At 36.6% G+C, this 21,918-nt stretch overlaps 2 protein-coding genes across 10 annotated transcripts; both read right to left on the bottom strand.

Annotated features, from left to right (window-relative positions):
• Positions 1-3,730: 3,730 nt before the first annotated feature.
• ppdpfa (pancreatic progenitor cell differentiation and proliferation factor a) lies at positions 3,731-6,277 on the bottom strand. The gene is made up of 5 exons (XM_082189383.1): positions 6,119-6,277; positions 4,868-4,974; positions 4,623-4,700; positions 4,155-4,251; positions 3,731-4,067 (listed from the first exon to the last, which is right to left on the bottom strand). Exons 2-5 carry the CDS (start codon positions 4,920-4,922, stop codon positions 3,944-3,946), a joined length of 354 nt encoding a protein of 117 aa, XP_082045509.1. The 5' UTR covers positions 4,923-4,974; positions 6,119-6,277; the 3' UTR covers positions 3,731-3,943.
• Positions 6,278-7,365: 1,088 nt separating this feature from the next.
• tpd52l2a (tpd52 like 2a) lies at positions 7,366-21,400 on the bottom strand. Of its 9 annotated transcripts, XM_082189366.1 has the most exons (10): positions 21,206-21,400; positions 20,679-20,776; positions 15,594-15,742; positions 15,108-15,167; positions 14,065-14,112; positions 11,262-11,363; positions 9,692-9,715; positions 9,321-9,365; positions 8,798-8,846; positions 7,366-8,602 (listed from the first exon to the last, which is right to left on the bottom strand). In XM_082189366.1, exons 1-10 carry the CDS (start codon positions 21,222-21,224, stop codon positions 8,534-8,536), a joined length of 663 nt encoding a protein of 220 aa, XP_082045492.1. In that variant the 5' UTR covers positions 21,225-21,400; the 3' UTR covers positions 7,366-8,533. The 9 variants fall into 9 exon arrangements, 7 of the variants coding, with proteins under 7 accessions (XP_082045492.1, XP_082045493.1, XP_082045494.1 ...); XR_014211456.1 differs by lacking the exon at positions 9,321-9,365 and having other exon boundaries at positions 9,619-9,715; XM_082189367.1 differs by lacking the exon at positions 9,321-9,365.
• Between the last annotated feature and the right edge of the window lie 518 nt (positions 21,401-21,918).

Genomic DNA, 21,918 nt, shown 5'->3' with positions numbered 1-21,918 from the left:
CGGTATTCCTACCTTACTAACTAATAATAAGCAGTAATTAAGAGTTTATTGAGGCAAAAGTTGTAGTTAATAGTGAGAATTGGACCCAAAACTAAAGCGTGACCAAACAAAAACAATTAAAAAACAATGACAAGACAAGAAGGTTGAGGATCCAAATGCAGTTTTATTGAACAGAGGGGAATCCAAAGACGTAATCCAGAAAGCAGGCTAGAGGTCAAAAACATTGGGTAATCAGTCCAAACAATAACGAGCACAGGCCAAAAGGGAAATCCGAGAGAACAGGCAGAGAATCAAGAGAAACAGGAGAAACAGGATACAAAGACGCTTGGAATTGCAGTAGAAACAAGACTTTGCAGGGAATGAATGTGAAAACCAGGCTTATATGGGGTGAGCTAAACAAGGTAATGACATACAGGTGAATGTGATCTGACTGATTAGTCTGGGCAAAGGATTATGGGAAATGTAGTTTGTCGATGCGTGGTGATTGTCCGGGTTGGAGTGCCTTCTGATGGTTATCCAGGGCACTCTCACTGGTGATCCTTACACAAGCACAGCCAATTAACAAAACAAAGTGACCTAACGCATTACTTTCCAGAAAAAGAAACTCAGTTACTTTTTTTAACGCATTACTTTTAAAAGTAATTTTCCCCAACACTGGTGACAGTGAGGGAGTTTTGAGTTTTGAAAGTTACAGTATGTTTTCATGGTACAATGAAATCAAGGAAGATTTGATATCTCAAAATATGAACCATTTAAATCTCTCTGCTGCAGACAAGCTCTTAAAGAGATAATCACGACATCTGTAACAGAACGAGTCTGGTCAGTTTCTGTGTACGCAAGTCATTTCACAATCTCTGAAAACTTTCCACTGCAGTTTTAGATGGCCCAATGTTGTCTGTTCACGAGTAGTTCATTATTAATTAAATATAAACAGACATAATGAGGGCTGTTCATTTCATGAAAAAAAAGTATTAAAATTTTTATTGTGTGACATTCATGGATTATAAATGGGTATGGATTATTTATACACACACACACACCACTGCAGATGCAACACACCCTGCTGATTGTTGCAACTTCTAAAACTCAGTAACACGAGTGTTGCCACAACTTGTTCATGTTGTGGGTGCGTGGTGGGCAGGAATAGAATCGAGAACACTCTAGACTTGCCTGGCCACACTAAACGGAAAAATGACAGGATGTTCAGGAAGGTCACGTCAGCATGATGACTGGCATTCCCGGAGGTTTTTGGACACCTCTTATACTCTGCAATCAGACACCCAATAATTCAAATTTCAGTGGCAGGGCTACAAATCAGAAAAGAGAAAAATATGTTAAAGAGTGTTATTAGCCCAGGCCCCAGGCCTTGTATACTTTCACGCCATTTCACAATCTCTTTCTGTCTTTTTTCTTTTAAGTAATTCACCTGCTTTTCAGTTTCCATCTCATCTCAGTGTTGAAATACCGTTGCAGCCCTGTTTCACAAAGCAGTGTCACAACAGAAAGCACTGTTTGGTCGCCTGTGGAACTTGCATCAAGCCCAATTAAGAGACATATTTTTTTCAAACAACAGGCGAGTATTGTGCCATTTATTTAACTTTTCTTCGTAAGTCTATTGCAAAAGACGAAGTAGGTTTATAGTACATTTGAACATGTTTCTGCTGATTTAGCCCAATATGAGTAGCAAAAATAGGCTCCCAAAAGTTCACCCACAAATGAAAGTTGTTCCAAACCTGTATACAGTTCTTTGTTCTGCTGAACACAAAGGAAGATATTTTGAAGAAAGTTTGTAACTCTATTGACTTCCATAGGGAAAAAAAGTTACTATGGAAGTCAATGGTGCCCCGGAACTGTTCAGTTTCCCACATTCATCAAAATATCTTCATTTGTGTTCAACAGAACAAAGAATTTTAAACAGGTTTGGAACAACCTGAGGGTGAATGATGACAGAATTTTCATTTTTGGGTGAACTATTCTTTAATAGATAGGCTGTTTAAAGGCAAACATTGTGATATTTTGCCCACATGTGAGACTTGTGTTGATTCATGAAGGTAACAACAAGGGTGGTAAGCAAAAATGCATAAAATAATAGAGGACAAACGTCATTGAATTGATATCCTGTTATCAGAATAAACACTTGCATTAGCAATAAACAGAAATGTTAATAATAAAAAAAAAACAGGCTGGAATAATAAACAGAATGATATGTGGGTATGCTAAACATGCTAACTGGAAACTCAGTTCCTGTTTTACTGTTTCCAAACACAAAGTTGAAACACTTCCAAGGACGTATCTGTACAGAAACTTGTCTGTGTGCACGTGTTCACCTTTGTACAGAGAAACCTTGTGAAGCTCGCTGGGAGATTCCGCCGTCCATATCGACATAAAGAGACTGTGCTGTTTTTAGCTCTAGTCTCTGCTTAGAAACAACTGTGGGATCAGAGAGGAAAGTCTACGGCCCTGAAAGATTATTATAGGTGAAAGGCCATATGGGAACATTAAAACACTGACCCAAATAGGAACATTCATTAACGTTCAAGTTAAGAAAACGTTATTTCTATATGTTCTCAGAATGCTATCAAAACATCGAGGAGTTTAATGTTCTAGGTCTTTTTTATTGGTTACATGAACGTTAAGGGAACATTCCATTTTATAATTTTGCAAACACTCCAAACAAGCAATGAACATCCAACTATAACGTTTCAGAAAAAAATTTCATTAACAATGTAGGCTATAAATAATGTTTTTGTGCTAACGTTTTGAGAATATTGTTAAAGATCAGAAAACTTTGAACGAACAGTCAATGTTACTGGAATAATGTTTATTCATAACTTTAGAACATTGCCAGAACATTAGACAAAGTGGCACTTTAGCTGGCCTACTGCACTGTAAACATTTTATTGTTGGTTCAACTTAAAAAGTTGGTTTAATCAACAGGAACTCAAAACATTATGTTATGTGAACCATACAAATGATCTAAGTTGATCTGACAAAAGAAAAATGTTGTGATAATAAATCCTGACAAATAGTTTCTTACAGTGTGGTCATACTAAAATAATATCTGTCTTCAGAAGTAATACAGAGGCTTCAACATACTGGTAAATAATGTTTTAATTTAGAACAGACCCCAAAATTCTTTAGAGAATTGTTTAAATAATATGTAGGTCATGGTTAAAGACAAACATTTTACTTTGGACCATTACTATGCTTTTAAATCTATGCACATTATTAGCAACAGATTTAACATTACAGGTGTGCAAAAGTACCTTCTTTTTATTTGCCATTAACACTTTTGTGTTGCGCAGATGGCCATGCGGCAGCTATTCTTTTATTTAGCTGGTTTCTAAAAGTTAACTCTGCCAGATAGAAGAACAGGCTTCAGTTTCTTGTTGCCATATATACAATAGATGGATCCAATGGCAGCAGGTGTAGTGTTATATAAACTGTATTAGTGTGTCCTGTTTCAGTACACGTGTTTTAATCACACCAAAGCCCGCTTAATTCCAAACATCTTGCGCACAGGCTGTTGATTAGCTGCTCATTCACTGTAGAATTGCAGAGTCAGTGAACAGAGACCGTTTGGTTTGGTCATAATCCCTGTATGAAAGTACATTGATAGACCCAATAGTGATTCACCATAATCCGTACTAATGGAACTGGATATGATCATTTTAATATACTATGTAATGACAGAATGCAGGAGGAATAGAAACACATATTCACACCATACTTTGGGCTGCAGTTAGTCATTTATTTATAGCAAATACAATACATTTGCAATGATTTGGTCATAGATTTAAAAAAAAAAAGAGCACTATAAAGCATGACATAAAAAGCAGCCAGTTTTTACTAAAAATAAAAAAAATGGAGCCTCCGTCGCCTGCTTCTGCCTGCGGTGACTCCTGGATGAGGGGTGAAGGGTGTGGAATTGGGTCGGGGTGGTTTATGAGGGGAGGGGGGATCCAGGCTCCTTCCCGGAGTCACTGCTCTCACTCATTTTTCTCTTCATCACAATCTCCCGAGCAACGCAGGTCACCTGACCGTTTGTCACTGTGTAGGTGCCAGTCCTGACAATCAAAATTAAGAAAACCTTGCATGAAAACCAGGACTCAGGAGCGGAGTCAAGCCAAACACAAAACTGTCATGAAACTCACTTCTGCTGGGATTCAAATCCATTGGGTGTCCCCATTTGATTCTGCTTCCCAAAGAAGAAACTGGACCACCAGTGGCCAGAGTCCTGTCGTACCAGACCTGCCATGGAATTAGACATTGAGCTTTTCTATTCCTTTACAATAAAAGCTGACTACATATACAACATCCACTAGATTCACAGACAAGGCTTAAATCTAGTCCAGGACTAAAATGCATGTTTTTAACTGAGAGCAACTCGCACTGGTATATCTTAAAATATTTCACTGCCATATTGTTGTCTCAAGATGCACACCAGTAATGTTTTTTTCTAAGTCACGTTTAGAAAAGCTACTTAATTGAACTAAGGCCTAATCCTGGCTTAATCTAAGCCCTGTCTGTGAAACCAGGCCTATTATGTCCTATATAATGACTGACTACATGTACAGGTTTATGTGGATTTTAGGGTATTGAGATGATTTCAGATGATATACCTGGTGGGTGTGGAATGACCTCCCCGGTGTACTCCGAACTGCCACAGGAACTGTTGCTAGATGTAGATCCAATGCGCCCTGCAACATGAATAAACATTTTAGAAAGGAATAAATTTAGAAAGGAATTTTTTTATTTTGATTAAATTTAACACTAAATAAAAAATAAAATTGCATTTATTTAATTTTTTATAAACATGCATTAAATGTTCTTTATTATTATGTTAAATTTTGTTTAATAAACTCACTTCGGTAGTAATCATGGGTGGCGATAAGGGAACCGGTTGATGGAATTGAAGCCATTTTCCCCCGTCCTCTAAGTGTCAACTGTGTGGAAGATGGAAAGATGGAAGACCTGTTGGAAAAAAGATTTACAGCTATGATGAGAACTAATGTGTCTGAGGACGACATCTGCATGCCGCTACAACAATGTGGTCTTTGAAATACGAGGGCAGCTTGAAAAACATCTCAGGTAGGCATATGCACAAACAATCTGTGCTGGAACTCAGCACACTCAAAGAGGTTTTAACCCTGTCAGGATCACACACAAGGTGTTGCCAACAATTTTCTTCCATTTGGTTAATGGTATTGGTAATGGTATTAATCAGTGCATTCAATGTATGATCCACTGAAACTATACATCCTTCACTTCCTATTATTATCAGTGTGACTAGATGATACTTAACAGCTGTTACTTCAAGAATCAAATTTCCGCTTTCAGAGACCCACTTGCTTAGGAGAACAGCAAGCTGCAACATGCAAGCAGAATAGCTCATATTTCATGAGACTTAGTTATTAAAATACCCGGTTGTCCAAGGCTGCATGCTAGCAGTTGCTATGGGCATTTAAAAGAAAGCTAGACTAATAAAAAATTGTAATAATACAAATTCAGGACATTTCCTTCCAGGCTACAGATTATACTAAAAAAGTCATGCACACAAAACAAGAGTATCACCTAATTTAGGATTTAACAATATTTTAAGGTTACCAATGTACAGTAATAATAAATGATAAAATCTACCAATATAGAGTATTAATAAACATGAAAGGCACAGTGATTGCACAATAATTTAGTGTTTGTGTTGCTTTAGTTTTAGACCTGCAGACGTCAATGTCAGGTCACAGGTGGGAAGAGGGATTTACCACGTGACTGGTTAATACCCTTATGTGCTACATAATAGATGCGACATAAAGTCACACCAGTGCTTTGAAAAGCTGACATGTAGCCTACTAAATGCTAAAAGAATAAAAGAAACTGTTCAAGACAAAGAAGAGGAAAATACTAAGATAGGCCACGTTATCAGTTACAACAAGATAAGCTTAAATTGTTTAAAATAAAATTACGTAGGCCTACGCAGTTTATTTACTGGCATCACCTCAGAAGAACTGATATGAATAGTTTAGTTGTAATTAAAAAGTAAATAACGCTTTGCCGGTCTGTCCAAATATTTAAACATGTTTTTTGTTTTTTTCATTAGCTATTTTTCTCATTCCCTTACCTTTGATTTGTGGTGAGTGCTGATGTTGGTAATGCACCAAAAGCAAGGCTTGGTCAAGTAAACGCTAGGCGACGGGGCCCATTTGTAGTTTGTTTTTTTGGGTGAGACCCTCCAAGGTCTTTCGCTCCTCTGCTCCAAATTCTACAACACGAAGGGCGCAAGGTCTATTTATTACCCGAGTGACGATTAAACCCTCTCACCTCCCAGAGGGCGTGGCTTGCTCGCTGGCATGATATAATGGGCGTGGCCTGGTCGCTGGCACGAGATTGACAGGTCAAAGCCTTTTACAGTCCATGGTCAAAACAATGTTGTTTCACAGAATTGAAGGGGGATGGATGGGGTGTCCATGTCTGTAGACGAGGGCAGATAAGCGTCACCAAACAACTCAAGTCCACATTTTCCCATTCCATCAATCCATCACGGTCACGTGCATTCGAAGTTTGTACCACAAGAAGCTTTCTAAATAAAATCCGTGGCAAATCTCCTGAGAAGGATCTTATAGGATCTAACAGCAGGGCTGCCAACTTTTGAGTTTGGCTTGGAGTGAGAATTTTGGAGGGGCATAACAAGTAACCCCCCTCCAAAATTCTCACTCCAAGCCAAACTCAAAAGTTGGCAGGGGATGCAAGTTTTTTTGTTTTGTTTTTTTACATCACAATAAATGTGATTGTCAAAACATTTGGTTACTAAACATAATTTTACTAGGTTTAGTGACAAAATGTTACAATGTTTACATTGTACAATGACTACTGCTGTTTTTATTATTTTTGACACAAATTTCACAATTTCCATTCAATTCTTGTGATTTGATTCCGATCTTGATTAAATCAATTCATTTGGATGCATATTAGGTACAGTAGATACATGTAACCTACATTTTTTGTTTGAATTCCGAAATAAAATTGACAGAATCTGAGAGCTGAGAATTTGTCTCAAAAGTTAACGTACCTTCGGAGAAAATGGATGTGTGGCGTGCGTGTGAGTTGCAGCAAGGTAATGCATACTGTACATACATACATGCGCATCCAATACTGTTAACAACATCCTCACGGTCAAATCGGTTTGTGACAACTCTGAATACAATTTTAATACGGACAGCACAAATAAATATGGCGAAAATAGGACAACACATTTTTGTCGCCACCTGCTGTCTGTTATAATTATTAACCATTAAGTGAGACTGCATGAAAAATAAGGATATATTCTGAACGAGTGTGTCCAAGGCAAGCAGAGATCAAACCACAATATTCTCGTTAACTTCATTATCTTTAATAAACCCTGAACAGTGTAGTATGTAACAGCTACAAAGCATCAAACATTTACCCAGTAGTTATGTCAGTATGGTAACATTCTTTTACAGATCATCGGCACTAGCTGAATGCACACAAATAATCAAAGGAAAAATTATAAATTGACCAAAAAATGAAGTAAAAATGGGTTTTCCATCACCGCACAGTGAAATTGACCTTTTGCCCACCACAATATTTTAATTATATATTATAATCATCAAATTTAATAGCATCAATTATTTGCAAATATTAGCCTGACATCTGTTTAGTAATTAAATAATTGATAAAACCCATCTTCCCAATCTCAAATGCTTTTATGTTCATTGTTACAGTAACATACTCTGAAAAAGAAGGGAAAAAAGCCTAATTCTATTCAAGACACCACAATCTAAAATACAGGCAATCAAGAAACAGGAGATATGTGTAGCTTGAATCTCTTTAAGGTCTTTGTTAGAACAGTTGTAGTAGTCCTGTATTTTTTTTTTTTATTATGACTTTGGGGAAAAACTCAAAACGGACAAGAAAATAAACGTGAACCATTTGGTACACACCTTCAGAGATTATACACATCTGGTGCTGGAGTCTTGTCACAAGGAAAGCTTTAGCACCTTTTGCCCTGAGTAACAAGCAGGGTAATAACAGTGCAATATTCAATGTAGGAAGCATGTAACAATCATAAATAGTGGCAACAAAGGAAGCCTTAAGCATTTTAGGACATTCTGAAGGTGAGTTGTGCAAACATTTAACCTCTTCATGCTGATCGTAACAGACCATTTACTACTGAGGTGTCAGAGAAGCCCTGTTGTTTGACAAAATAAAATATTACAATACATTTAAAGGTAATTCGGTACAGAGGAGAAAACCTAAAAGTCCCAAAAAGGGTTCTTCAGATTTTCAATATGCTAATTTGAGATGTTTTGTTTGACTACAATGCATTTGCAAAGATGGCAGTCTTCAGATGTTCAAGTAATTTCTAGTTGGCATTTTAGTTTTTATAAAGCATCATTTTCTGTCTGTACATTCATTTGAAGTTAATGTAGCTGTGGAGACACTGGAGTGTATTTGGGTACAGCGTTTAAGAGGGATCACAGAGGTCAGTTCTCGGTCATGAGGTTGTGCTTCTTGCTCAGAAAGGTGCGTTGTTGCTGGTTGGCGAATGGTCGTCCTCTCCATTTGATCTCCCCATTACTTTGTACTTTAGGAGGCATAACAGGAAAACACATGATGGATTAAGTAATAAGAGCATAAACAAAACATTAACATACACTATAGTCATTATCAGCAACAGAAACAGACCAAGCTTGCTAAGTTAAGCAAGACCTAAAGTAGAAACCAAAAAATGAGTTCATTTAAAAACCTTTAATAGAGAAAAAAACTGAACAGTTCTAACCTTCATGTTATCCACTTTGTCCTCGAAGGATTTAAAGCTTGGTGAGTTTCTGAGGATATATTTTTAAAAATATTATAATAACCAATCAAGACGAGCTTGAGTTTTTTTTTTTTTTTTTTACATGCAACCTAAAATATGGAGGAAAGAAAATTGACAGACAGACACCTTGAAGGTTTACAAAGGAAAAAAGAAAGGCTTTTTCTACCCATTTAGGTGAAGCAGGGCTGACAGGGCATAAACAAAGTGAAAAAGCATTTGCTTTCCATGCAAAAAATTAGAGCGGCATATTAAATATGATTATGTGTCACGTTCTTAAACTGTTGTGGTCACAGTGTTGACCATCACTTCTACCTGATACTATCTGTCTTTTTGCACCTGCAAATGTGTATAATGGTTGACTATTTCTTAAACAGTAATAATATTATATACAAGTATTACAATTATCCCCGTATCGAAAGACAGAACATTCAGACAGTTATTAATATGCAGAAAGAAATAGGTAAGAAAAGTGCGAGTAAATTACCTCATAGCTGGCATACTTAAAGAGTGACGCATTGAAAAGTTGCTACTGTGGAGAGCAGGTTGCAGACAGAGCGAGCAGGGAGAGTTAGCCGAGCAGACAGCGTTAGCCGAGCACAGAGCAGAGAGAAAGGGAGAGATTGTATAGCACAATGAAAAACTCGTTAAGACATCAGAACAAATTTTAGACATGAAAATATTATATCTAACATCTCTATCATAGCTCCAATAACTGAAGGTCATATGCAAAACGAAGACAGTGATTACGATAGATTCAGATACATCTATAGCTTCACAGGTACCATAGAATGTTCTAGAAATCTTCTTCAAAAGGAAGATGGCTGCCACCTGTGCAGGCTCTCGCATAGCTCTTACCCAGAGTTAGAGTACGGCAGAGCCCTGAGCAGCCCGTATGCAGCGTTGTGGAGAAAAACACAGCGATAAACAAAAGAACCACTTCAAAACTCTATCAGAACATAATATTGATGATATTTAGGGCAGGAGAGAGTAAAATAAAAGGTAGAAACAATACAGGATGTAGAACAGGATTTTAATAGACGCTAACTTACACTACCATGCATGAACATTGGGGTCAGAATTTCTTAATTAACACTTATTCAGCAAGGATGCATTACATTGATCAAGTGAGAGTAAAGACATTTTTGTCACAAAAGATTTCTACTTTATTTTTCTAAATTCTGTTCTTTTGAACTTTCAATTTACTGTAGAATGCTGAAAAAAAATGATCAGTTTCCACAAAAATATTAAGCGTCGCAACTGTTTTCAACATTGATAATAAGAAACATTTCTTGAGCACCATATCAGCATATTAGAATGATTTCTGAAGCAACATGAGACAGTGCAGTAATGATAATTTCCATCACAGGAAATTACATTTTAAAATATATTAAAGCTGATTTTAAATTGTAATAGTATTCTCAATATTACTGTTTTTATACTGTATTTTTGGTCAATTAAATGCAGCCTTGTTGAGCATAAGACATCTCAGAATTTAAAAATCTTACTGACCCCAAATTTTTTAACGGTAGTGTACGTAACAGATTTTAGTCAGAGAAGCAAAAACAAGGACATACACAGGAAGCATAGTCACATGATTTAAGAAGCTATGCAAATATACAACCTGTTTATTTTTTGTCAAACCAGAGCAGAACATCTAATTTTGATAAGCTCTGTACCACTACCTTGACACAGTGTTCAAAACAAGCTGATCAGTGCTAAACATCACAGAACTGTAGCCATCTGGAGATTTCCCAACACACAAATACCATATTACTGCAGCTACAGTACAGACAGTCAGTGGCTGTTGGCTAGAAGTCTGAAATCTGCTATAAAGACGAATATGTATTGAACTGAATGTCTGTTTAAAGTTTGAATTAGTACTACAAGCCACTTTAAATGTAACATTAAATTAGAACTGAGCCCATTTTTACTTTTTTCATAGTCTTATTGTGCATGATTCATCAGTGCACATTATTTCAAAGAAATATTTTTAGCTACTTGTCATACAGAGAGCCCATTTCACAGTTTATAATACTGACCAAATCAAGCCTCACCCAACATTTCTTCTTTCTGAATATCCTGTTCACTCAAAAGTCACAGTACGGCAGAATAGTATTCAAACTTCAACTTAGAGGTGATATATTTCAAAGCTTCCCCCCCTTGCATTCTTGAACTTTTATCGGAGAAAGTAAAAAGGACATTTGTCCAGACTTTAAAAGAGGATTTCGACTCTATTCTCTTAAGAATACCTCTTTGAAAGATGAAGGCACAAGACCAGCTTCAATCATAGATATGAAAAACAACCATCATACGAGGTATCAAAGGAGAACGATGAAAAGAAAGATGAAAAGTTTAAGAGAAGAGAGATTAAGATTAGTTGTAGAAGGAAGAAAAATAGTGATGGGAGAAGGACTATAGAGTTCACCTCATCTCTCCAAATCGGTTTCTGATGGCAGAGCCCATAGTGGAGAACGCAGCTGATGTCATCTGACCTGCCTGAGACAGAGTCTCCTGAGTCCTCTTATAGCTACAGAGAAGAGAGAGAACAATTTCAGTTCTAGCAGTTACCAGTTATATTTTGAACACATGAAATACAGTAGCTGAGAGGCAACTAAAAACCAAGACAGCAACATAAAACATCTCTTTAGAGGTGAATGCATCAAGAATATGTCAACATTTTTAGATAGATAATACAGGCATGCAAATGATCCTTCAGAAATAATTATAATATGCTGATGGGGTGCTCAATGAGATATTATATATATATATATTTTATTACTGATCCCAAACTTAACAGTAGTGTAAAGACTTGGAATAGTGCTTTTTTTTAACCACAGAAAATAACAGCATATGGGTTTGAATGACATATGGTTGAATAAATGACAGAATCTTTATATTTGGTTGGATTATTCTTTTAAAAGCTAACAGGACGAACTATCTAGACACCTGTCTGTCCATCTTTTTGCACCAGATGCTGCTGTCTGAATCTTCCAGCGCAGAATCTGCACCTGGTTCGAACACACATCATGATCTTGATGACACACACCCCACACACAATTGTGCAGACTCTCATTTACACAGACAAATGCCCCATTCACAAACACACAGATGCATGTGCATATACATTAACAGCACCTGTCCTTTTCAAAATAATATACACACTTTTTCCCACAATTCACACTCTCACATGTAATGTAATTTCTAAAGCAAACAAGTACACAGTCACACAGGCTTCCTCACACAGCCCTCTAATGACCTTAGATAAGGCTAAGCCAATTTTCTTGGTGAAAATCCCATCATGTGTTCTCCAAGTCAGCTTTCCCAGCACATGCCTGAGCACAATGACTACACCCTTCTCAAACCGCACATGCACAACCTGCCCTTTCTATGTAGCCTCGAAGTCTGAGATCAGACAGATCAGACAGTATAGCAGATTATTGATATCTAATGAGACGCCTGACAGATTTATTGAGATCACTGGGCCTGTGAGGAAGATCTCAACCTAAAAATTATTCCTTGATAAAATTATTCTAAAGTCTGATGCTTTGTATGAGAGTAACGATTTTATGTCCTTCTGTCCTTTCTGATCTATGATCTGATATCTTTGACATCAGTGGGGTCTAGTTGGTCACACCTTGAAGCTTAGGAAAATTGACACTGTCACGAGAAGATTGTTGTTCAGTTTCTTAAACATCAGTGACATCAGTGCTGTTACAAGATTAGTCTCTCAATCTGAAAAGAGAGGTTTTATAAGCTATTCATTTTTAACACCAAATTACATTTGCTGAACTTAATTTATTTTTCCTTCATCTAAATGGCATGAGACTTGATGTCGTGGTTGACACTTTCTAGCTCAACAAACAAAAAATTAATTGTAATGATATATGGTCGCATGTCAGCATGAAAAAAAAAAAAGTCCCATTCAGGTTGTTCGAGGTCTCCAGAGACCCCAGACAATAAAATGTGAGTTTGTAACAATGTTTTTTTTTAAACAAATGTAATATCACTCACTTTATTTATGTTTTACTCTACATATGTGCATAATTCAGTTGCAATGCAGAAAACACAAAACATGAAGGGGCGAACACATCCCTGATGGAGTAAACACACACAACACCCCCACCGCACCCCCCAAACCCACAAAATCACTCATAAGAATCGAAACATGGGCTGCCATAAGTTGCTCTCTGTTGCAAAATTTGTCAAAAATAAATCAGCTACAAAGCAGAACACACACAGAAATGGAGTGAAACATCTACGATGGAGAACAAATGCAAACACACACAACAAACACACGTAACACACATAAAACATAAATGACACTATGTTCAGGTTTGACTGTAATAATGTAATCATAATTCCCCCAAATTATACTTCAGTACAAAAAAAAAGCTAAACTTTGAAAAAGAGTAACTTTCATTGACATAATAATTATTTTAGAATGTCTAAGCATAAACCTAAATGAAAAAAACTTGAAAAGATGTATACCCATGAGGAAATGGCAAATGAGCCAATGAGTAATGCTTTGAAGCCATGGACTGGCTGTAGCTGAAATTTCATGTTTGTTCTCCAGTTGATGGCAGCAATCTTTCATTAAAAATTAAACCATGGCACATTGTCCATGTTTTCGCCATGTATGAAAAAGAGAAATTTGGATATTTATAAAAGTGAATTTTACATACGTTTTTTATAAAAAAACATTTTTTCAAAAGGACATTTGAAAAATACCATAAATCACCCCAACACTGCACAAATGTAGAGTAAAACCATAAATAGAGTGAGTGATATTACATTTGTTTAAAAAAACAAAGTTGTGTTACAAAATCACATTTTATTGTCTGGGGTCTCTGAACATCCTGAGTGTACATGAACAACGAATAGCTGATAAGGGTTAACCTCAGGGTTGAAGCGTTGTTGAGTGCTGCTTTATAGGACTATAATAACAATGCATAAAACATAGTTTTAATGTATTAACATACTTTATGATGTTTAACATTAAATTTAAATGTAACATTTGAATTAACAATTTGATTTAACCCATTTTATATGGAAGGTTTAAACCTAAAACAAACTGTCTGTGGTTCATAAACTTTTAAACATAAACAAAAAATGTAAACAAAAAATTAAACAAAAAAACTAAACAAATCCCACATAAAATGCAGGCACATTTTGATTCATTTAAATATGAAATAAAATATGAATTAAAATTTAATTAAAATCAAACTCACGCATCAGAACGTCCAATGTCCTCAAGTGTGGCCGAAGCAGAAAGGTATCTACAAACACAAATGTCCACATTACTAACATTATAATAACATACAAAAGTCCCGTTTAAATTGTGAATTGTGCACACTGCAATAAACTAATGGATGTTAAAAGATTTGACATTAGACCTCAAATTGATGATAAATTAAAGGGCTAGGAAGTGAATAGCGCTGGACCTAGTCCAGAACATAAAACTAATATAACATTAACAGAATTTAGACACATGGATCTGAATGCAAATCACCGCCCAGTGATGTTGAAACACTCCTAGAACAGGACTGACTTCTCTTTGACTTAGATGTCTTAAAACACTCCCTAACACTATATGTCAACTATTTTTGTGTATACAAATGACACATTACTGATCACAATCTCAAAATATTCTGCTGAAGAATCAATGAATAAAAAAAATCTGCAATCTTTATTCGATTTATGCCCCTTAATACAGCTCTGATATTATGTTTTGAGCAGAATATATCTGCATATAAAACTGGGTGGGAGGGAACCTCTGTTTTCAAACGTCCAAAGACCCAACGGCACAGGTGTAAACACAAAGGCTAAATCCAGACAAAAAGGCCAGCTGAGCTTGGCATCAATAGGAAATAAGAGAAAAATATAATAAAACTGAAAGGAACCTTCCTCAATGTTACAAACAAAAAGGACAAAACCTTCCAGTTTTGTAATTTTGTTATATTTGTCTCTCACTTCATAGAGCATCAGAAGCTAGCCAGCTTCATTGTTCAAGTAATGTAATCAGAACTAACAAAACATAAAGCTTGATATGTGAACTGATGCTACAGTACTTCTATTAATTATGAGATATATGCGGTCATAAAATAGAGGTTTTGAGAGCTGGCAAACTCCCTTATGGAAAGGAAACACAAACATTAAACTTGGAAGAAGCACAAAGGATACAAATGAAACAGAAACAAGGCAGCAGCAGGTCCACACCTAGCAAACAGAATCACAAGACCAAGCAACTACAGGCAAAAGAGAGAAAACTCACAAATTAGATGAGGTAACTCTACGATTCAAGTCTCCAAGAGTTTGTGAGGTTCTCATATAACTAGAAGCAGAAATATAGAAAAATTAACGGAAGCTAATTGTTTTTTGTTTTTTTTACTGAACGGTTTAAGCTGTGAAGCTAGTGAAAGAACACCAACGATTAGAAGATAGGACTGAAAATAGAAAATAGGACTGTGGATATTATATATATATATATATATATACAGTATATATATATATATATATATATATATATATATATATATATATATATATATATATATATAATTGATATGCATATATACAGTACATATTCAAATAATACTAATAATAATAGTAATAATAATAAAGGATAAAATAATGTCCCATTTGTGGGCACTGTTAAGAGATTTAGACAGCACATAAAAACACAGCATGAGATTAGAGAAGACAGATGTTAAGGTGACCTTCAAACAGACTGGAAAGGTTACAGACAGAAAGTTCTCACGCATTGGAGCACTGAACGTCATGCCAGCCTTTGTTGATGTTCTGTTTGATTTCAGAGAGGGGGCTGATGCCAAGCCTGCGCTTCAGCTCAGCGGCGTGCCTCTCCTTTGCCACGAGAACCTGTCTCAGTGTCTGAATCTCATCGTCAACCTAACACAGAAAAATACAAGATAAAACTAAAATGTTTAGAATGACTGGCCTCACCATAAAAATTATGCATTTTATTAGTGATGCACCAAAAAAGATTTTTCTTACAGAAACATGAAAAGCAAAATTATAGTATTCATTTAGGCAAAACCTGAAAGCAAAAGTAAAGTTTTGGTAATTGGGAAATTGAACTGGGTATGTTGTTCAGGATATTGTGTTCTCAAGGTGATAAATTAAACCAGTTGTAGTAAAAAGTTGAAGTTCTTTGGGCAGATATTTCAGCCAAACATGTCCAAATGGGGGTTTCCGCTAAGACGGGTGAAGGTGCGTGTTACTGTCTTTCCTTTTACGCAACACAACAAGATTAAATGAAAAAAAAAATTTCATATGTTATTTCATCTGACTCCATAAATGAAAAAAGGTTTTAATGATATCTGAGCATCATTAAATGTGAGTGAACGTTTGATTATTCTTTTTAACTCCAAGTATATTTTATCCGTTCAGATTAGGAAACTGTCGCTCAGAGGTCATCACGTCTTCTCTTTAAACGTGGGTCTCACGTTCACAAGCTCGTCAGTTTTGGTCACTAAACAGAGGTAAATGCTATATACCGGAGATTGGTCGCATTCACACTTACACAATAAAAGATACTTCGGTATAGCCCCCATGGAATTGCATACACTTGAATTTAACGTAACGTTTACTTCAGTATAGGTATGGCCACTATTACAGATAAGTCAACCAACTTTACTTCTCTTATAACAGCTTTGGAATGGCCATGCCGTGATTTCTCACGTACACTTATCATTAACATTAAATGAAAACAGAGGTAAGACACACAGATTTAGGTTGGTCAAACAGCACGTTTGCAGCCCTAAATGGAAATTCACTGCTTGTCTTTGCAAACCAAGTACACTTGAATCAGTGGCAAATATTAGTTGTCACTAATCTGACGCAAAACTTGCGGTAACGTACGAATCTGTTTAATCAACTTGGGAAAACAAGAGAGAAGATGCGAACCTGGCATTATAAAATACATTATGCTGAGAGTCTCGGCCACTCTCAGCATCACAGGCTAATTTGAGCTACAAATCGCCACGAGCCTTCTTCAGCATCCCCCTAAATACTCAGACCAAGGTAGAAACCTCTTTTCGAATGTAAACATGAGTTGACAGTGTGAATTTGCACTAATCACCGTCCCAGACTTACTGGGGACAGAGGTTGATTTACATGGGGGCACACCCACAGCAGTTAACAAGATATCTCTAAACTCTCCACACCTTTTTGGTTTACTTCTGTGGGAATGAGACATTTGTACCAGTTGCACATTTCAAATGATACTATACATGTATAATACTGTATGATAATTGTTTATATTAAACCATATCGATTTTTGGGTGAATTCAAGTAGGGATGGGTGAAGGGAATGTGTAAATTGGGAGGTGATCAACTCAAGCGTGATCGTGTCTAGAATGGGGAGAGTTAAAATGTTAATTTCCTTTGTTTTCTCAGAGAGTAGCCCTCTCTTCCAGTTCTTCCAGTTTCTCCAGTCTTACAACATATTGTTACTCTAACGTACACACTGCTGACATATTTAGCTGTTGTATCCAAGTTTTGTGCACAAAATAGATGCTTGAAACAGTCATCAAAATGCATAATCAGAATGAACCAATTAAACATCACTGATTTTGGCCAATTCAATTTGGGTTTGTGCTTCAGGGGACACGTTACGGCAATTTCAGTTAGGACCTAATTTAGGACACAAGCTATTACAAAATGACATTTCTTAAGTGCATAATCTTATCTTAACTACAGATAGGAAAAGGGTATTACAGAAGCATCCTAACTTCACAAAAAACCCTAATAAACAGTCTTAAGGCTGGTTCACACGGGACGATTTTAAAATTGTCGGCCGATTTTCCAAACCTGAGAGACCCCACACGTGGGGATAAAAAAATCACGGGTCTAACAGTTTTGGTCGTACAGTGTGTGGTGCGCAGCCACACGGCAAAATCAACACATCACACACGAACCGATTTGACTCCCGAGCATTCCCAAATCAGACGGGAAATCGCGCAAAATACCTCGAGATCAAACGTGACTTCAGAGTAAACAATCATGGCGGACGAAGAGGATGCAGTGGCAATAGTTTGTAGTTTGTTTTTAACCGAAAAAAAAACGTTATCAAAAGAAAAGGCGATGATCTCTGACGTCCACCGGACTTTCTGGTGCGCCATGCCGCCGGCTGTTTTGATTATATTTCCCGGTGTTTCCTCGCCGCCTCGTCACCTCGCTTTCTGATTGGCTACACTCCACAGTCCACAGGCTGCGTGCTCGGGGTACACCACACACGAGAAGAAATCGGGCCAAATAAATCCAACATGTTGGATATCCCCGATTTGAGATCGGAGCGGTCCCGACGTCCTTCCGAGCAGACGAGAGCAGCCTTAAGATTGTCGGAAGGGGTGAATCGGGGCTAAAATCGGCCTAATTATCCTGCCGTGTGAACCAGCCTTTAACTTTAGGGCAACCCCAATAGTGTCCTAACTTCAAAATTATTTGAAAGCCAACTGTAAAAATCACATAATAATAGCCCTGTCAGAGAATAGCGTCACATTTATTAGTGATACAAGATTAAGAACAACGATGTTTGATGGTGGAAAGACTTTGTGAACACCCAAATGATGTGCTGCACTTTGACGACAAAACTGACAAATAATTTCAGACTCCTATGAAATAAAAGGATTAGGCTTTGCTTTTTCTACCAAGCTTATCAAAACTTCACAAAGCACCACTTATTTTGTTTCTCCATTCTCCAGTTTTTCTGTTTTACGTGTCGCTGGTTGCTTGGTAACACAGACCTGAGAGTTGATTACCGAATGAGGGGTTTAAGATTTCCTAACTACAGATAAGATTAAATTTTATAAGATAGGATAAGAATCCTAAATTAACTTAAGATCGTTTTTGTAATTCGGCCCCAGCTCTGTAAACACATTTAATACAATTTCATCCTTTCATATTTTGCAGAATATCTATGCTGCTCTTTTCTATTCACAAATGCAGAGAGTGACCAGTGGTTGTCAAGCTCCAATGAGAACGAAATAAGCACTATAAAACCATGAACATTCTGGTCAAAAGTGGCCATTATCATCTCTTGTGTTGTGAAGAAGAATGGTTTGAAACAACATGAGGATGAATAAAAAATTCCATAATTTAAATTTTTCAGTGAACTATCCCAATAAGACGTTAGTACTATTAGCACACACCTTCCATACCTCACCAGACTTTTTAAAGGGATGGTTCACCCCAAAATGAAAATTCTGTCATCAAATACTAACCCTCATCACCAAAATTTCATCTTTTAAACACAAATTATACTTTTAATGAAATCTTAGAGATTTCAGACCCTGCATTCAAAGTCTATTCACCCAAAAAATGCACAAAATGAATCCATATTCATTGAATCTATATCTTCTGAAATAGGGCTGGGTATCATTTAAATTTTAGCGTTTCTGATTCTAATTCTTATCAATTCCCAGTTTTGATTCCAATTTTTTTTTTTTTTTAAATGAAGTCATTTTGTTGCAGCTGAAAACCATGGGGGGAAAAAAAATCAGCAGCCTAAAGAACAACCAACTAATAAACTAGACTAATATAAATTTCAAACATGATTAAAGACAAGTATACAGTCAATAATACAATAAGAACAAACAAGCAAATTAACAAAAGCACAAATAAAAACAACTGAACAAAGTTCATAAATTGAAGTCAAATGTAAAATAACATTGTATAGTTTTCTTTTTATAACTTAATTCTTATTAAGGTTAAAAAAGTTATTTAGTCAAGATCAATGAGTGATTTTTCTTTTCTTTTGTTCTTTGATTAACAGTAATGACAGACGGCAGAAGGTTTATTAGGCTGCTGTCACTTTAAAGGTGGGATCAGTAGTTTTTGAAATATGCTGTTTGGATGTTAGTCGGTCTGACACAACAACAAACGTGTAGCCAATCAGCAGTAGGGGGCAAATGACGGTGGACGGTGTCTGTATAAACAGACATCCACTCTTGGATTGCGTGCGTAACGGAGGACAGCTAGTGTGAGTCGCGCTGAAGATTGCCAGTGAATGCGGTGTTTAGTGTCATTGTTAGTGCACTCGTCTCGCTTGCAGAGGGATCAGGGTTCAGACTTACCCCACCTTTAAGACTTAATTTATGGATACAATATACTATCACACATGCGTTTTTTTCTCAAACGTTTACGTTCACTTAAGACATAAATGACTGTGTTTACGAGGATATTTAGATATCATTTTGTGTGTAATTTGTCTGTCAAGCGCAAAAAGACACAAAAGAGAACTCAATTCAGTATGCATGTACTATATGAGAGGCTGATTTTTGTGCGCACGCTCTGGATGTGCCCAGCACAGAAAACAACACCGGAATTTAGTTCTCTTTCACGTCTTCTTGTGCCCTAACCCTTTTATGAAGTGATTCCAATCATATTTCAAGCTATTCAAAACCATTATGGCAAACAATGCGCATCTGAAATGTATCAGCTGAAGGAAATAATCCATTATTTATCGGCCACATTTTCTTATCCAGGACGATAACGATAACATTAAAAATGAACATATATCGGCAGATACCGATATGGTGGCCGATATATTGTGCATCCCTAATTTATTTATTTTTAAACATTCTTTATGAGTGTTTTAAACTATTTTGGGTGAACAGATTTTCAATGAAGGGGCAGAAATCTCTCTCACTTAGGTTTTGAATATGAACAAAGGTGTTACGGGTTTGGAACAACAGAACTGTGAAGAATTAGAGAATTTTCATTATTGGGTGAACTCTCCCTTTAAGAAAACACAACATTTCATATAATCTTAGCAGTTATTGTGCTGTGTGAGGGTAAAGGGTGTTGGATAAGTCTGCAGTACCTTGGTGAGTTCCACCTGTATCTCTTCTGCCTCCTCCTCTGTCAGGCCTGGTGGTAGAGTCCCTCCAATGGCTACATCTGGAGATGTCACTGAAGAACCTATAGACACGTAAACAAATGCAGGGCTTCAGACCAAAAGAGCTGATGTACTGATATACTGTGGGTCTTCGCATGAGAGCCACGAGATCAGGGTGGCATGAGGGTTTCTATTCAGACAGTGTATCTTTTTTAGTATCTCTATTAGTATCTCTAGTTAGGTCAACACTGCTACATGATCAGCTGTCAGGCCGAACAGACCTGTTATGATGTAGCCTGACGTTTATGTACCGACAGTTGTAGTACATGTAATTAAAGCCTACAATTAAACCCGCAAAACACGATATTAAATAAAGCCTTTCATTAATATTTAGAGTTTTCTTATATAATACTCTCTTAATATACTTTTTATTAGCGCCACCCACTCGGTAGACGCGCATCTTTAGTGCACCTGCTCAAAACACAGAAAACTCACACACAGACGACACTTACCGTGTTCAGAAGAGTCCATTTCTAAATTAAATATGATCTTCGATCAGGTTTACCTGCGTGTAAACAAATGTCACCGCTTATATTTTGGGATGGATGGAAAAAGAGAATTGACCCTCCCTGACTTGAACAACACAAGAGGCTTTAGGTTTAGCCAGCGCAGCGACGGGCTTGAGCTTCCGGAGCGCGGATATGACGTCACACACGCCCTGCGCTCGCGCTTTTTACGATTAAAAGACCTGTACCTCTTTTATGTCTTTTATACAGAATACAGATCATAGATTACTTTTACTTGCTTTATACTGTCATGGGAAATTGTTACATTCGGTTTGTTAATTAAGGATAAAAAGGTATCTTATGTAATAAATAATCTTTTGCTTTTGCTGAAATTCTACGTACACAAATGTACATTTTTCAAAATCCCTCCACGATTAATGGTTTTTAAAGAGGAGTTCCTAATATATTTGGAGACACTGAGAGGGATGAAAAGTCCCAAAGCAATGTATTTGTACTCTTTATTGGAAGACTTTGGTTTTATAATAAAATAAATAAATAAATAAAACCCTACTTTTTCTTTCTTTCTTTCTTTTTCTTTCTTTCTTTCTTTCTTAACTCACTTCTATACACTCATTGTTGTGTATAATGTGATGGGACATTTGATTGTAATTTCAGTCTTTGTTAATCTCACAGTTATGAATGCCTTTCTGTTATTGTTC

Source organism: Leuciscus leuciscus, assembly GCF_965113295.1.
Source record: "Leuciscus leuciscus genome assembly, chromosome: 13".
NCBI classification, from domain to species: Eukaryota; Metazoa; Chordata; class Actinopteri; order Cypriniformes; family Leuciscidae; genus Leuciscus; species Leuciscus leuciscus.
This window is presented reverse-complemented; position numbering and strand designations above follow the sequence as displayed.